At 32.2% G+C, this 17157-nt stretch overlaps 2 protein-coding genes across 3 annotated transcripts in view; one reads left to right on the top strand and one right to left on the bottom strand.

The window, feature by feature from the left end:
- The window catches only part of LOC117174693 (potassium voltage-gated channel subfamily H member 8), a 288810-nt gene that overhangs the window by 201101 nt on the left and 70552 nt on the right, over window positions 1-17157 (top strand). The window contains exon 7 of the mRNA XM_033363998.1: window positions 3947-4110. Coding sequence (XP_033219889.1) covers window positions 3947-4110 — 164 coding nt within the window. The remainder of the gene's footprint in view (window positions 1-3946; window positions 4111-17157) is intronic.
- LOC117174698 (venom allergen 5-like) overlaps window positions 14528-17157 on the bottom strand; it is a 27078-nt gene continuing 24448 nt past the window's right edge. For both annotated transcript variants that reach the window (XM_033364006.1, XM_033364005.1), the window contains 3 exons: window positions 15568-15649; window positions 15070-15202; window positions 14528-14946 (listed from right to left, as the gene is read on the bottom strand). In XM_033364006.1, coding sequence (XP_033219897.1) covers window positions 14775-14946; window positions 15070-15202; window positions 15568-15649 — 387 coding nt within the window. In that variant the 3' untranslated portion in view covers window positions 14528-14774. The remainder of the gene's footprint in view (window positions 14947-15069; window positions 15203-15567; window positions 15650-17157) is intronic.

The following is a 17157-nucleotide window of genomic DNA, read 5'->3' as shown; positions in this document are numbered from 1 at the left end:
GAGGAATGGGCATGGATAATGTGTAATAGAGTATGGAGAGGAGAGGGGTGGCCAGAGTTATGGAAAGAAGGAGTAGTTATACCAATAGTAAAGAAAGGCAAGTGGGAGGAGGTTAAAGATTATAGGGGGGTGACGTTGATGCCAACACTGTATAAAGTATATGCAACTATTTTGTCGGAGAGATTGAAGACAGAAGTTGAAGAAAAAAAGATCGAGTCACCGAATCAGACAGGGTTTAGAAAAGGAATGGGGGTAATGGACAACATATATGTTCTGAACTATCTAGTAAATAAGAGAATTAAACGGGAAAAAGGGACAATGATAGCAATGTTCGTGGACTTAAAGGCGGCGTTTGACTCATTAGAGCGAGGCGAAATAGACAAAGTTATGGTAAAGAAGGGAATAAGAGAGGGATTAATAAAGAGAGTATCAGAAATTTTTAGGGAGACAAGAAGCAGGGTAAAGGTAGGAGAGCAAGTAGGAGATAGTTTCTGGTTGGTGAGAGATGTGAGACAAGGGTGTCCTCTGAGCCCACTTTTATTTAATTCATTAATATCAGACTTGGAAGAAGAAATGAGGAAAAAGCTGAATGTAAATGTAGAAAAGACAAAAATAATGAGGTTTAGAAAAGGAGGAGGAAGGAAGGAAGAATGGACAAGGAGATGGAAAGGAATAAAGTTAGAAGAAGTCAAAGAGTATAAATATTTGGGATATATCTTGCAGTCGAATGGAAATCATACAGCTCATGTAAGAGAAAGGATAAAAAAAGCAGCAGGGGTAATGAAACAGATATGGGGAATAGGAAAACGCAGGTTCAAAAAACATGGGAGAAGGAGAATGTGGTTATTTGATACGCTGGTATGGCCGATTTTAGGTTATGGAGCAGAGATATGGGGATGGAAAGAAAGGAAAGATATTGAGAGTTTACATGAAAGGTATATAAGGTGGACACTAGGGACAGACTGGAGGACGCCAGGATATATGGCGAGAGAAGAAGCGCAAAGGGATAAGTTAAGTATTAGAGCGGGTAAGATGGCATGGAAATTTGAGACAAAGCTGAGGGAGGGAAAGGGAGGGGAGTTGGCGAGAAAGTGTTTGATGGAGGTAGAAGAGAGGAGAGGGAGGGCGATCGAATTAACGAGGTGGGAAGAAGAAAGGAGGGAGTTCTTTAATGATAGAGAAATAGAAGACGGGACTGGAGTAAAATATGAAGGATTGGAAAAAAGGGAGAGGGAAAGATAATTAACAGAAAGATGGGGGGGGCGATTGAGGAATCAAAATACAATAAATGGTATAAGATGATAAAAAAAGGAAGGGCTGCCAAAGTATTTAGAAAAGGGATGGGGAGAGAGAAGGTGGACCAGAATAGCAAGATTTAGACTAGGAAACGAGGTAAGGGAGGAGATGTACTGGGAAAAAGAAGAGAACAGAATGTGTAGAATATGTGAATGGGAGGAGGAAACATGCGAGCATGTCTGGAAAGGATTTAGGAGAGGAATGGAAGATAAAGGAAGCTGGCAAGAAAATGTGGTTAAGATTCTAGGCGAAGATGGATTAGGAGAAGAATGGATGAAGGAGTTGGAGGGTGCTAGAGGAGCGAATGAGGGAGAATGAAAGAATGCACGTGAAAAAGGTAAATGCGGGTGTAAAAAAGTGAAATAAAAAAGAAATGGAAGTCGCTTAGATTAGAAGCGTGAAAATTGTAAGTAATGGTAAAGTAAAAGTTGAGTAGACTAAGATGCGTTTGCGTTCTCATGCTCTCTCTCTCTCGCTTGCACTCTCGCTTTCGTTCGCTCGCTCACTCGCTTGCTAACAAGTCCTAAATTGCGCTATTGCAGGAAATAGAAATAAGGAACTAGATATAAGACTTTTTGTAAATAGTTGTAAATAATTGTATATATAGAAACGATAAGATTGTAAAAAATATATAGATTTAAACGGAAAGATTGTAAGGAATGGAAGTCATGTAAACCCTTAGGGGACACATTATGAATAAAGAGAGATGATAATACACGTGATTTAAAGAGAATCAACGATGAATTTAAGAGAATCTAAGCAGTTTTACATTAAATTTAATATAATTATTGTTATTATAAATAAATTCAATACAATTCTCGAGACTTGAACTGAATTAAAGAGAATTGAAGGATAATTCAAATAAATTAAACTGAATTTCAGAGCATACAACTAAGCCCAAGAGATTTGAGGATAAATTATAGAGATTTTGAAAGAATTTAAAGTGAATTCATGTGAATTTCACTGGAGTCAAGAGTTTAGGTGAATGCATAGTATATTCAAGCGAATTCAAGAGAATTGACGCAAATTGAAAAATTGAACTGATTAGAATTCAAGGGACTATAAATAAATACATGAGAATGAATTCTGGATAAGGCCCAATTTTCATAAATTCTATTTTTAACGATTTCACGAAATTTAAGACACTATTTATCGATACATATTGGGAATATGTAGAAATCATTTTTCTTTGACTCGAAAAAAGGAATTTAAAAAATATTATAATGACAACTGCATTTAGTTTTTCTTTTCTCGAACATAAAAAAATATGCTTGCAAATGTTTTTATCTCCCTGAAGCATTGTAAATAATGGCTGATACTTCTATAATTTTTCCAATATTTTATATTGTAAAACCTACCGGAGAAAGCTTTGTTTCTTTCATTCTGTAACATTTAATTTTCCGTTTTTATTCATCTATTTTCCATTTCAAATCATGCATAAATCGACCTTTTGAGTCCAAAAAGACACTTAACAAATTAAAAAATGTTAAGAATTTTTATCACAGTATTCGCAGTAATACCAGGTCCTGTCAACTGATTTTCTTTAAACATACGGTTGTATTTAGTTAATATAATTTGATAAAAGAAATCATCTGCTTCAACTTGAATACAATTCTTTTAGAAAAATGTAATTTTCAAATTTATTACGGAAACAACATAAGCTACAAAAAATGTTTTATTTTTATGTTTTCAAATTTCTATCAAAAATATGAAGAATGTTTTCTGGAAAGCACGACATTTTATTATTTTTCCCTTAATTGTTTACCGTTTTGCTTATATAAGAAGGGATCCTATCAGTTTTATACGTGCTTAGACATGTTTTTTCTTCAATTAAATTTTTTTTCGTTAACGGTGCAAGGTATCAAGATGGAGCAGGAGAAATTTTGTGTCGAACTTTTATAGATATATAAGTTTTGATCTGAAGTTTTTTGGTGGTACCTTTCTTTCTTTACGGAAAAAAGGCGAAAATTCGATTTATTTAAATAAATTTTTGAATATGCAGCAGAGGTTTACCAAGAACAAAACTCACGATGCATGTATTATGTATAAACGTCTAGAGAATTATTACCTTAAATAAAGAAAATAAAATTCTGAATATTTATACTTATTTCGAAAATACTATATTTTGAACTAAAATTTCTGTAATCTTATGAAAACACGCAGATAAAATTTAAATGATTGAAAAAATAAAATTTAGTGGTCAAACTACGAAATACATGTCCTCTTATTTGCACTCTAGAATGGTATATCCAAATGAAAAATCAATCTGGTACCATGATCTACACTTTTTGAAATTTTATCTCATTTAAAATAAAATTGCTCTAAAGTTAATTCAAACAAAGTTAACGAACTTAAAACAAATTTAAGAAATTTCAACTGAGGTTAACAGAATTTAATTTAATTCAGGTAAATTTGATAAAAATTAAAGATTATTCCTGACATTTAATCGAATTCTAGATTCCTAGCAGATTTTGGTTTGGTTTACGTATTTCATTCTCTGTGTTTGATATCTTACAGATGTGAATCAATCTTTTTACTGCCTTACTTTCAAAACTAAAACAAAGCTAAGTTTTATCAGCAAAGAGTGGTTAAAAGTTTTGTATTCTAAGAGTCAATGAACAGACTTCAGACTTGATTATTTCCTTCGCAGATATCATTTTCAACTTTCGAACAACGTACGTGAACAGGAAAGGAGAGGTAGTCAGCAACAGCAAAAGCATCGCTGTGAATTACTTGAAGAGTTGGTTCTTAGTTGACCTCGTAGCAGCTCTACCTTTTGACCTCCTCTATGCCTCTGACGTCTACAGTGGAGAGGTCAGTCAGTATTTTTTATAAAAACTCGATAAATTAATATAATGTCATGTATAATCTATATTGTAACTTAATTAATTAATAGTGTGTGGTACACATTCTAAATTTACACCAGTCAAAATTTGACTAACTAAATTATTCAAGCGCGCTTCGATTGAAAAAGCAGTCATTTCTACGGACAAAACAGTCGTTTCAACACACTAATCAGTCAATATTATTGACTAAAGTTGAGACTAAAATTGAGGACCCGGATACAAAAAGGACACATACAATTTCTTCTGACAAAATACGAAGTCCCCTGGTGGCTTAAAAAAAATTGTTCCAACATTTTAATTTTTAAATGGTGTATCTGAATATTGAATTTAACTGCTTAAACTCATGCTCAGTTTGTCAGTTTAAAACATTTTTCAATCAAATTATCAAGGATTTCAGTTATTCGATTGACAGAGTAATCAGAGTTTGAAAATAATTCTTTAGAAAATGTTATTAATTTTTTTCTAACGCTAGACGTAAAGTGGATTTTTATATCTTGTAGCGTTTGTTTATCGATAAAATTTTTAGCAGGAAACATTTTTTAATTTTAATGATGACATAAATATCTAATCTACGCCCTGCGACAGAAAAAAATAGTATCCTTTTTCTAAATACAGATTTTTAAATTGTAATTCTTCTATCGGACAAAGGACACCCTGAAATGTCTGAGAAGTCTATGAGAATTTCATGGAAAAAATTCAAAAACTGACGAGCTGAGCACGAGTTGAAGGGAAAAGGAATTAACATTTATTTTCCCAAAAAGACCCTGTTTACTTTTATTTGAAAACTAAAAACGCTGCAACTTTTTTTCTAACGGAAAATTGATACGCAATAAAATTTAACATCCAGATACTTCCTTTTAAAATCAGCATTAAAAATTGTTTAAAGAGCCTTCGGGCGACTTCGTTCTAGTGGGAGATAATTTGATGTAACCTTATTGCTTCCTTGTTCTCGGTTATTCTTAAATTAACATTATTTCCTCAATTCCTACATTAATAAATGTAATGAACCCTCTTGGTTCAGAATTCATCTTTTCATTTGAATTTCACAGTTTTTCATTTAAAATTTAAACCTTTTTCGTGAAAAAGAAACCATTTTAAAAATTAACCTTTTTGGTGTGAATTGAACTATTTTATTTAAAATTCGTTCTTTTCATGTCAAAAATGAATTTCGTTAATTGAAAATTTAAATATTCCATTTTTGATGGATAATTGATCTTTTTCAGATCAAAATTCCACCGAAATATGGATCAACTTTAAACTATTTTATTGAAAATTCGTCTTTCAGTTCAATTCTACTGTTTTCGATCTAAAACTGATATCATTTTTTATTGAAATATCAACTGTTTATAGAAACTTCATGAATTTTGTTGAATACTTATCTTTTTTGGTAAAAAATTATCTTCTTAGTGATTTTTTTTTTAAATTTAACTACTTGGTTAAAACTCAAACAGCTTCGCTAAAAATATTTATCTGTTTGGTTCAAAATGTAATTTTTTTCTTCAAAATTCGATTTTCATTTTGTTTTGTTTTGAAAATGAATCTTTTTTAATTTTAAAATTAAACTTTTTGGTTAAAAATTGATCTTTTTTGCAGAATATTAATATTTCTGCGCGTTCATTATTTTATAGTAAAAAATGTATGCGCTTCATTAAAAATTTAACTTTTTTGTAGAAAGTTCGTTTTCTTTGTTGAATATTAATTTTGTTAATCAAAAATTTTACCATATTATTTTAGTTTGATAATTCACCTTTTTAAGTAGTAAATTCTATTATTTGATCAGAAATGCATGCATTTTCTTGAAAGTTCGTATTTTGATACAAAATTCATTTTCTTGTTGAAAAACTAATTTTTGTTAATGTTTGGTTGAATGTTGAACTAATTCGTTGTTGTAAATATTTTAATTTATTTTTTGGTTGAATATTCATCATTTTAGTTGAAAACTCATCTCCGTGGTTTAAAACTAAACTATGCAGTTCCAAATTCATGTATTTTGTTAAAAATTGGGCTTTTTTGGTAGAACATTAATTTTCTTAGAGAAAAATACATTTTGTTGTTGGATAATTCAACCAATTAGTTCCAATATGAGCTACTTTATTAAAAATATATCTTTATATCAAAAACTAAACACTCAATTTGAAAATGAATGCATTTGGTTAATAATTTTACTATTTTGTTAAAAATGCATCCTTTTGTTAGTTAAAAATTCGTTTTTTGGTTGAAGATTCATCGTTTTAGTAGAAAATTCATCTCTTTTGTTGAAAACTTAACTAACTTGTTTGAAAATTTAATTTTTCTATTTCTGGTAAAAAAATGACTTGTCTTTTAGTTGAAAACGTAAACGATTGGATCATTTAAAATAACTAATTTCCACAGTGAGTCAAATTGACTCATTTGAACATTTATTTTTGGTTGAAATTTCTGTTTATTACCGTTTTTAGATCAGTTTTTTGAAACTAAGAAAAAATTATTTTTTCAGATTCAAATTCATATTATACATATGTTATACATACCGCTAATGCCTTCCAGTAACTTTTCGACAAAAACCATCTGAGAACCACTGAGAGAAGAGTAGAAACGTATACCAACTGATAACAAAGAAACGATAGAATAAACTAAGAGGGTTCTCTAGCGGTGTGCTTCACTTTTAATTAAACTCCAGACACTTATAAGAGGATCTTTTATGTTTTCCGTGAAAATTAATTATTTAATTCAAGTTCATTTTGCGTATCTCTTTTGTTAGTACTTTCTTATGAACTTTTATTCGCACAAATAAAACATTGAGTATTCAATATATATGACTGTATCTCATCTAACAATTTTTCGGATTTGAATCATAATTAAGAATTCATCCAAAATTATTTTCTTTTAAACTCAATTCTCAGCGCTTATTTTGAAATATTTTTTTAAATTCGGACACTCGAAAGTTTCTTTAATCTAGGGTTCCCCTAAGTCAGGTAAAACCTGAAATACAGGAAACAGGGTGGAAATATACAACTTTTAATTTGAAATTATGTTATTCTGTTTATTAAAGATTTTATGTTAAACAGGTTACCAGAATAAAATTCTGATCTTTTAATATTAATATGCAAAGAAAATAAAACATTGATCAGGGAAAAGTAAGAAAATTTAAAAAATTATGCTTGCGGCCACTCTGTATAAGCTTGGTAGTAATTTATTGGCCTGACATTTCTATTTGTTTTTCTTATTTGCTTCATCCTGGCGATTATATATTTATTATTTTATTGCAAATTCTACAACTTTGTTAAAAGATCATCCTTTTTTTTGAAATTTTCTTTGAAAATTCGTATTTTTTTGGTAGAAAATAATCTCCTGGGTTGAAATTTCCTCTTTTTTGTTTAAAAATTCAACTGTTTGTTTTATAACTATCTTTTTTGTTGAAAATTAATCATTTTAGTTGAAAACTCATTTTCTAGGTTGAAAATTATACTATGTTGTTGAAAATCGTGTTTTTGGTAGAAACTTAATATTTGCGGGTTGAAAAATCAAGGGTGTTACAGAAAACTCGTATTTTTAGTTGGAAATCGACCTTTTTTTGGTTAAACTTTGAACCACTTTGTTTTTGTTGAGAATTCATCTTCATGAATGAAAACTGATCTCTTTGTTTGAAAGTTTAAGTACTTTTGGATTTAAAATTGGTGAGGGAATAGTCAAGGAGCTTTGAAAATGCAGTTTTTTGGCCACCCTTCGCTATTTAGGAACTCCCTCATCCATATAATAAATCTTAAAAGCAAAGGAAAAAATACCAATTATCTTGAAAAACATCCAAAGAATTGTTTACATAAAGTAAGGAAGGAGAATAATAAAGCACAGGTCTGGGAGCTATCAATTAAAAATAATGGACAGAGTCTGCAAATTAGGATTTAATAAGACCCTCGCCTTGACACTTCTGAGCTCACAGTTAACAATTCTCGTCCTGAGGATAATTTGTTAATATCAAAATCCAGATTGAATGGAGGTTCGTTTGTTGGTTGACGGCCTACTATTAAACGATTCATGGGAATGGAAACCTCTATTTTCAGGGAGTGAACATACCGGAAAGTATCGAATGACATCTATCAGTGAATGGACCAATCACTGCATGTTGTAACTTTCGACGAGATGTGACAACTTGAAATTATTTTTCATTGTCACCTGGAATTCAGACGCGAAATGACGCCGCCTTGTCGTGACCGCTATCGAATTATCTATAGGTTCTTCCATTCACTCTGAAATGAAATGATATGCCAATAATCGAACGGATACAGCATACTAACAAATATGGTTAATTAGGCTAAGTATTTGCTTAGTAAGATGTGGAGCCATTATTTTACTTGTTGATACTGCTTTTTTATTAGTTGGCACAAAAATTTAATTAGTTTCATTGACTATTCAATTAATACCAGCGATTAAGAAAATGGTTTCCGCAACTAATAAATTAGCCGTACCATATCTAATAAATTAAATAAGTAGCCCAGCTAAACATTTTTTACAGTGTAAGTAAAATTTGAAATTACGTTTCAGAGCAACATTATAGGGCGCATCAAAAAAACTAAATATTTTGCTTTCGTTTTTGGTTAGGGCTAAAAAGTTTTTGATTGGTGCCCAAATAACTCTGCAAAAAGATGAGTCCTAAACAAATATTTCAGTTTGCGCAAGGTTATTTGTATGTCAAAATAGAGAATAATAATAATGGATTGCATATTGCACCAAAGTCTCTAAAATATCTATTTCGGATTCGAATGAGCGGTGAAAAATGCATATTGTATCCACATCTGTACGTGCACAACATATATTTAAAGGAAAAATATCCTGTGTTCGCACATTCGTGTTAAAGTGATGAATAGTGTTAAAATTCACAAAATATTTAATATTTTTAACTACTGCAAGCTCAAGAATAAATATTTCCGATCCGCATAACTAATATAGACTCAATGGGAAAATGTCCAATGTTTGCACATTTATGTTCACTCTAGAACGATCCAAGTAGCTGGCTCATCCTTTAACCTCCACCAGGGTTGTAAGCTACCCCAAACTTGTACCGCCGTGGCATAATGCTTTCTATTTGTAGTATAACAATTTTAAATTGAGGCATCTTTTCGTTTTTTAATGTTGTAAGCATATAAGCATATAAGCCACTTTTGCTTTTTCTTAAAAGAACATAATTATCTGAACATACGAAGTAGAGGAAATTAGAGGAGTCGGACAAATGGAAAAAATATTTAAAAATTCCAGTGAAATTGATTATTAAAATTAAGATTTATCATAACTAATCCAAAATGTTTATAAATACTCAAAAGGAGGAAAAAATACTCACAATATGGCTATTCCATCTTCAGCGGAACAATTACAGCAAAAGACGGCCCTATGCTCTGATTGCTTCGCTGTAGAATGAATCTCCATATTGTTAGAATTATTTCATCATTTTAAAGTATTTATAAACATTTTGGATTATTTATAATAAATCTGAATTATAATAATCAATTTTACTAGTATTTTTTAAGATTTTTGCCATTTGTCCGATAAATTAGTGAGACAAAACTCGTTGACCAAGGTCGATTGCCGAATAATTCAAGTGAATTATGGTTAGGGTTACAGACGAAACTGCACATGCCCTTAGTCAGAAGCGTACCTTGAACTTTGAATGGGGTAGTGTACTACCCCGGTGGATCGTTCTGGGGTTAAATTGACCGACAATCAGAATTTCAATTTTTTCACATTTCTTATTATTCCAAAGATAAAAGTTTTTATTTTCAATTTAAATATCGAGTAAAGGTTCCATTGTATATCGCCTTATATAACTTTTCAGTACATTTGCGATTAAAACTATTTTATGATCTTACATCAATATTATAAAGTCCTAAGAAATACGGAAATTTAAATTTCATTTAGTTTCTTAATATTTTTTTAACTTGTACCTATTTCTTGATAAGCACACATGAATTTCCATACGTTTTGACAATGAATAAAATACAATGAATGTAATACAATAAATAATTTTGCGAATTTTCCGATTATCTGTCACAATGTGCATTTTACACAGCTTATCCGCATCAGAAATAGCTATCTTGAAGCTTGTCATAGTTAAAAATATCGAATATGTTGTGAATTTGGCAATTATGACCTGTCACTTTAACATGAATGTGCGAAGGCATGACATTCTTCCATTTGGTCTATACTAAGCAAATATATATTTAGATACAATTAGAAATAATCAGTTTAGAATTCATCTCTTTGGGAGTTATTTTAGCACCTTCCAGCAACTTGTTGTCCCTAAGCATGAATGGAAAGCCAAATATCAAATTTTTTCGATACGAACTAAGGTATAATCTACAAATGATTGAGTAAATTGATTTTGTTGCTGTGAAGGTGGATGTATCAGTTTAATGACCATTATTTGGCCAAATAGATGACAATGGTGATTTCTAGTACTAGTAAAATATTTTTTAATCTTCAGAAAAACTATTTCCAATTAAAGCAGCAAACGTTATAAAAACACTTTTTGACCAAATTAGTTTTCTTCAAAAATCATGCTTTCTTGCTTTTTTACATATATTTTAATACAAAAATTAAGATTTTAAAATGCTTTACACTAAAATTTAGTATGTAAATGTACACCAATATTTTAACCCTACACGGATCTTGCGGGGGACAGATGTGCCCCACGCGAAATTCATTTAATTCTTCTGAACAAATATTTCTGATATTTTGGTGCAGACCATAACCATAATTCAGTTCGACTATCCTAGAGTGCGGTGAAATGGTTGATGTTGCCGGTTGTTCGCTGTCTGTCAAGTGAGAAGAAAATGCTGAGCGTTTGAGGCACATTTGTTCCCCAGAGGATCCGTTATGTTCGAGTTTCGTCACGTTAAGTCAATTTCATATTTTCGTGTAAATTAACGCATTTGAGGCATATTTACAGTATATATATATATCAATGTAAAGTTGGTTTCTTTAATTTTATGCATACAGTGCTCGTCAATCTAATAATAAATCAATTAATAAATAATAAATAAATCATTTTTTTTCTCATTGAAGATCTCGAGAATATACGAACTAAAAAGTGCCGATTCTGTGACTGTATTGTCACACGAAAGAAAGATAATTTGCAACCAACCTGCGTGTGACGAATTTAGGGCGGTCTTGTGACACCTTTGCACCCAAATAGATTCAGCTTATTTAATGTAATATTCAATTCAATTTTATTTCGAGAATTAGTTTGAAAATAAAAATAGTTTTGTAGAAAAGGCTTCTTTTTTTAATTCCGACGAATTTTTCCTATCTTTCAAACTTACTAACCACTTTTTCTTTATTTTTTTATCATTATTTAAATGAAATCATCTTATTGTTCATCAGAAAATAAAGAGATTAACCTATTATGCATTCAATTTATTTATAATAATAAGAATTCTGCCTGCACTTCTGATATTTCTCACTTTTTTTAATTTTCTAACTTCGAATGTACAAATAAATATATTTTTTGATAAGAACCTAATTATAACCTACACCACCTTAAAGTTCAATTTATACAGAAATCTCTCCAACCTTAAAAAGTGAACAAAATTTTGTATATTAACATCTGATTCCGATGAAAGGAAACGATTGGGCACAAGGAACCCAGTGGGCACAAGCGTTAAAGAACATCTTTAGAACGGCTAAAAAATGTCCTTAGTCAGTCCATATAACGTTCCATAAACATTCAATGTTCCAGAGACGTTTTAAAGGCGTAATTTGAACATAAAACGTTTTTAGAACATTATTTGGTCTGACTTTGGACAGTTTTTGAAACATTTAAATAACGCCTTTTGACTTGTATGTCCAAAACACGTTTTTAGGACTTTCCAAGTACGTTTTAAAATTGTGTGCCCACTGGCATTCCAAGTGGGTGGCATTTTTGACCCACTGGACCCGGGGAGGGCAAACAAATGCATAGGATCCGTCTAGGGTTAAAATTTCAAACAATTCCAACTAAATGATTGGATCATAATAAAATATTATATTCATATTATTGCAAATGTTCCTTTTTCATGTATGGTTATTACTCCTCTGTGGTGTGACGCTATCTACTGAAAATTGCAGGAACTTTGTTTTGAGTCGTTCCCGAGATTTCTCATGTCAATTTGTTATAATTTTTTTGTTATTTTTCAAGTTATGGAACGCTTGGATCGTTTTCGTGCCCATTAATAATTTTCACTGACTTTCAGCTACACTTAAGTAATACAAATGTTTGTTTAATTAACATTGTTTCAGCATCATTTCTTTGTGTACTTGATAGCCCTTTTATAGAGTTGAAGCGTTTTTAATTTGGAGTATTATCGCGATTTTCGATAATCACATTGGGAAAAGTACTTTGGGATCAGAGTGGGCGGGGCTAACGGGACACCACACGCAATGTAGAAGAGCACACATTGCTTTGGATTTCTGCCGAATACAGAAATCAAAGGTTTTTACTGTCGCGATTTTTCGATTGAACAGTAGATCCAATACAGTTTGTGCGATAATTGGGCTCATCAGTCTTGCGCAAGTTTCATCAGGGAGGACGGAGACGAAATTCACGTCTACGTACTTTGTAAAGCCTGCTTTGGTCTTTCTATAAAAAATGAAGAAAAAAGCTTGTTACAACAATTTCTTGTAACTGTACTGCTCATGCGTTAAGACTTTTTAATTAATTTTTTTTCATAATATATATTTTTTTATCAAAGCTTCCCATTTTGCCCCGTTCAGTGGGCAAAACGGAACAAAAAACTTCCATTATTAATTGTGTGAGACACCTACGGGTACTATTTAATGCGGAATAGAAGAATTTTTGTATGAGAAAAAAATCCTAAAGCAAAATCGTCCCGTTGTGCCCCATATTCTCCTACATGCACAGTTAGTGCCATCTATTTTTTAAGAGAATTGTTATTAAACCGATTCATCCGCATCTACTTCAAAAAAAACTCACTTTTTTTATAAATATTGTTCCTGTCGAAAGGTTTTTTATTTTTCCTTTAAAATTTAGTTGGCTGGACTTAGCGCCGTTTAGCTTTCCATGATTGAATTGGTAAATATTTGTTAAAATCATGTATTGAATCCTGGATTTAGTGTCGGTTTTGGGACTGACGGTGACAGTACTTCCAGGGTCTCTAAATATAAACAATCAGAGCCTGAGAACCGTTTCCGGTAGATTTGACTGCGTGGTAAAGAAATGAAGTTTACTGTTTTACGGCCCGTTAAGCATGTCGTTTCAAATGAAAGCTTTCTCTTGAATATTCGGTACATATACTCTTTCACTCGCTTGATCAAAAAATTGGAAAACACCAGCATCCAAAAGCTCATCACTGCTTTAAAATAAAAGACCTCACAAAATAATTCAAGTGCGAAGTACACACTTTTGCGTAATCACGTAATGCATGATGCAGTGTCATAGCCAGGCATACGAAGATGTTATATAACAGAAAACCACTTACTTTTCTAAATAGTAGATTAACCGTCTATGAAAAACGCGGTTTTCGCAATTCCCACGTTAAAACTTCACATATTGGAATTACAAAACACTGCCGCCAGTCCCCGATTTTTGAAATAGATAGGACTTCTCTTTCCACCATATGAGATAAAGAAGATCAAATTGTGTTACAATGACAGGTTATACTTTTTGTTTCGACACGATCATACTCACCCCTTCACCCTCTCTGCATATCCAATACTTTTTCTTTATTGTTGTTTCCATTATCGAACTCTCCTATTAGCTAACTACAGTGACGCCACCAATTTGAAACTATTCAGAAAAAATTTCAATAACAATTAAATATTAACAAGAAATTTGATCGTAAATAATTAGTTTTAACCCGCAGTATTATATTTTTAAGTAAAATTAATTGATATTCACTGCTCTTTTTCATTAACATTGCTCCAATAACTTTGAGATACTACATCGAGCTATATATTCGCCTATCATATTGCGCTGATGTCAAGATCAAAGACAGGCTCATTCGATCTCACAAAATAATCCGATCAGTCCCGTCGTTTCCAGTTGGCTAATAACGTCGGAGACACACTGCTGAACAACGCGAGCTTGCCATCGTGCTTATTCGCTATGTAAACTCGTGCGCTTCTCATTTCAAGTGAACTGACGCAACGTCATGACGCAGTTACACAGGTAGGCTGTTAGCGCACATCGCTTTATCGCTAAGACCCTATTTTGTCCCTCAAGAGTGAACACCGCAAATCCCCATGCAACTCTTCTCACCGATACCTGCTGCGTGGCGGCAATCTCGGAAATCCTAAGTCCAGGGTTACCGATTCCAAGATCGACTGAATTTTAATATATAGAAATAGAAACATTTTAGAGTAACAAATTGCAAAAACTCGATTCTTTACTTAAATGGGTGTAAAACAGTAAGCAAATATGAATTTTGAAGAAAACTTTATGTTGTTGAAAAGTGGACTTAAGTTTAACATTTATTTATAATATATTAGTATACTTCATTCATTTAGTGTAAATTCTGTAAAATTTTAAAATAAGTTGAATCCTGTATTTAGTGATTTCTATATAATTACATTTATTTTTCCGATAAGATTTTTCTGTTTCCATTGAGAATTTTATGGGTCTGGTCTTTTTTCTCCTGTATGATGCATGGTCTGAATATATAATTTCTAACTACGAATTTCGTACATTTTTTCGCCTACGTAATTACCCGCAGGACCGTAATTACAAACGAGCAATACTGTATTTTTATCTCCTTCCTGATAATTCACGTATCCACAGCCAATTATGGTGGTGTTGGCCCACAGCATTTGGGTATAGTGGCCAACTCCATTGAAGTTTCTGAAAATTAACAAATCAATTAATCAGAAACTCAGTCATCAATACCATACAAATTCAGTATAAACAATTATTTAAAAAATTGTTATAAATCATTTTACATGACATAAATACTTTTATGCTTACGTAACGTATTCGACCTGATTAAAGTCAAATAAAGCCACTTCGTCGTACCACATTTTAATTAAGTCCTCTAATCCTGGAGCGGTTTCTGCTGTAGTTGCTATCATTGCCACATTTTGACCAACAGAAAAACGACCTGAAAAAATGGCATAATTTTTTATTACCTAATAATATATAATTATTAGAAAATATTTAATATGTTTCTTGCTTAGATTATGTGTCATTCCACAAGAATGGGTACTAATTTACTTGAAAACCATACATTAATATACGCTCTACCTGGTAAAAACATTCTTGTGTTCCGGAAGTGATCGGAAGCGGGTAGTTTTCGTGATTGAACAAAATATTTAACACGTGCGCTTATAGCACTCGCCAACTTTAAATGCATTTTCCTCGGAAATTAATCTGACTATAATTCCTCGTATATAACTCTATACAAAATGGTACCTTTCTTACGGAAGGATACATATAATGTATTGAAGAAGCGTTCATAATACTTACGAACTGCCCTGCACTCATCGTGGGCAAACGTGCACTGATTTGCCCATGTCTGTGCTATAAGTGCCAGCTCGGTATCCCAATCCTTGCCAACATTAATATAATATTTTAAGTAAATATAAAAAATAAAAGCATGTTTCTACAAAGATACCAGCTTATAGATATTGTTTAACCTTTAAATTATTATTACAGTGAAACTCTCCTATAGCGCCGATATTGGGACTGCCTCTGGGTAGAAAGTAATTCATTTTAGCCCGCTCCGCTTTTGTTTGTCCAAGCCTGAGTGCTCGCCTAAGTAACAATTGCAGACCCGGAGCACCCCGCGTAGCTCCTGTTACACCCAACTGCGGCGCGCAGTCAATTCTCGGAAGGGCTATAGAAGGGAGAGCTATTGCAGGGTTTCACTGTATTTGATAATATTGTTTAACCTACCTAAATTTCAATTTATAATACTAATATATTATTAGAACACACCTCAATTTTTATTAAATACAAAAGTTAAAATAATTTTAAGCTCTTTATCGCTTAGCCTAAGATTACACGTGCCCAAAAAAAAGTTGTCTGAACTGTGTACGAGACTAGTGTATCCTTATGTATTTTAAGCCGCTCAATCTGAATCCGACCTCAGAATTGGGATTTAACTGTGAAATTTTCGCATAGCCCAAGGGAAAAGTAACAAATCTAGGGAATTTTGGAATCTGCAAAGGTGATCATTGTAAAATAGCAGAATGTCTGTACTTTACAGCTAATAAATGCACTTCTATATGTTTTGAGCCGCTAAACTAAATCGGATCTCAGAAATTCCCCTAAGCTTGAGATTTTTTTCCTAGCCTAGGAGAAAAACTTAAAATCAAGAGAATTCTGGGACCTGCTAATATTATATTCGTACGATATCAAAGTGATACGAAACTTTATGTGTATTAAGTATCTGAATTTAAATTTGACGTCAAAGTCAATCTACAGGGCGTCATATTCCCCCTAGCCAAGGGGAAATAGTAGCAAACTGAGAAAAACTTAAGGTTTTACGCAGGGTAGTTTCATATACCAAGGTTGATTAAAGTTTGTGAGTAAATATAAATTCTTTCTGTATCGTAGCTCTAGTTGACCTTAGCCTAGGGGAAAAAGTGGATAACTAAAAAGAAGCTTAGGGTGTTAAGCAGACTTCATTTACGCCAGGGCTCACTAGAAGGCAGCACTTGACTGCCAGTGAAAGCCAAGAAAGTAGGTGAAACTGGTCCTAATAAATCTTGTCCTTCGACTGGTTCCTAGCCCTTTACGGTCCTTATAGAGTAGAGTTTATACTCTTCACAGTAAATAAGAAGGGCTTTTGGCGGCCGTCGTTTTTCTTTATTTTATCTGAATTTTAATTCAAAACTCTCCAAGTTTTTTCACCTTTTTAAAGCTTTAATTTGTAGTTTAATTTGCAAACAAATTTGATTCACTTTGTAAATTAAAAATTAAACGGAAATTGGAAATGAATTGTATGGTAAATTCGAGTAAAAAAATTTAGACCCCCCGGCGTGAATAATGGCCAGACGTAATTTACCGTGACCGTAACCCTTCGCTCGATTCCTGGAAAACGAAGGAAAAAAT

The sequence above is a fragment of the Belonocnema kinseyi genome, chromosome 6, assembly GCF_010883055.1.
Source record: "Belonocnema kinseyi isolate 2016_QV_RU_SX_M_011 chromosome 6, B_treatae_v1, whole genome shotgun sequence".
Lineage (NCBI taxonomy): Eukaryota > Metazoa > Arthropoda > Insecta > Hymenoptera > Cynipidae > Belonocnema > Belonocnema kinseyi.
The sequence above is the reverse complement of the archived record's forward strand: the minus strand, read 5'-3'. Positions and strand labels throughout refer to the sequence as shown.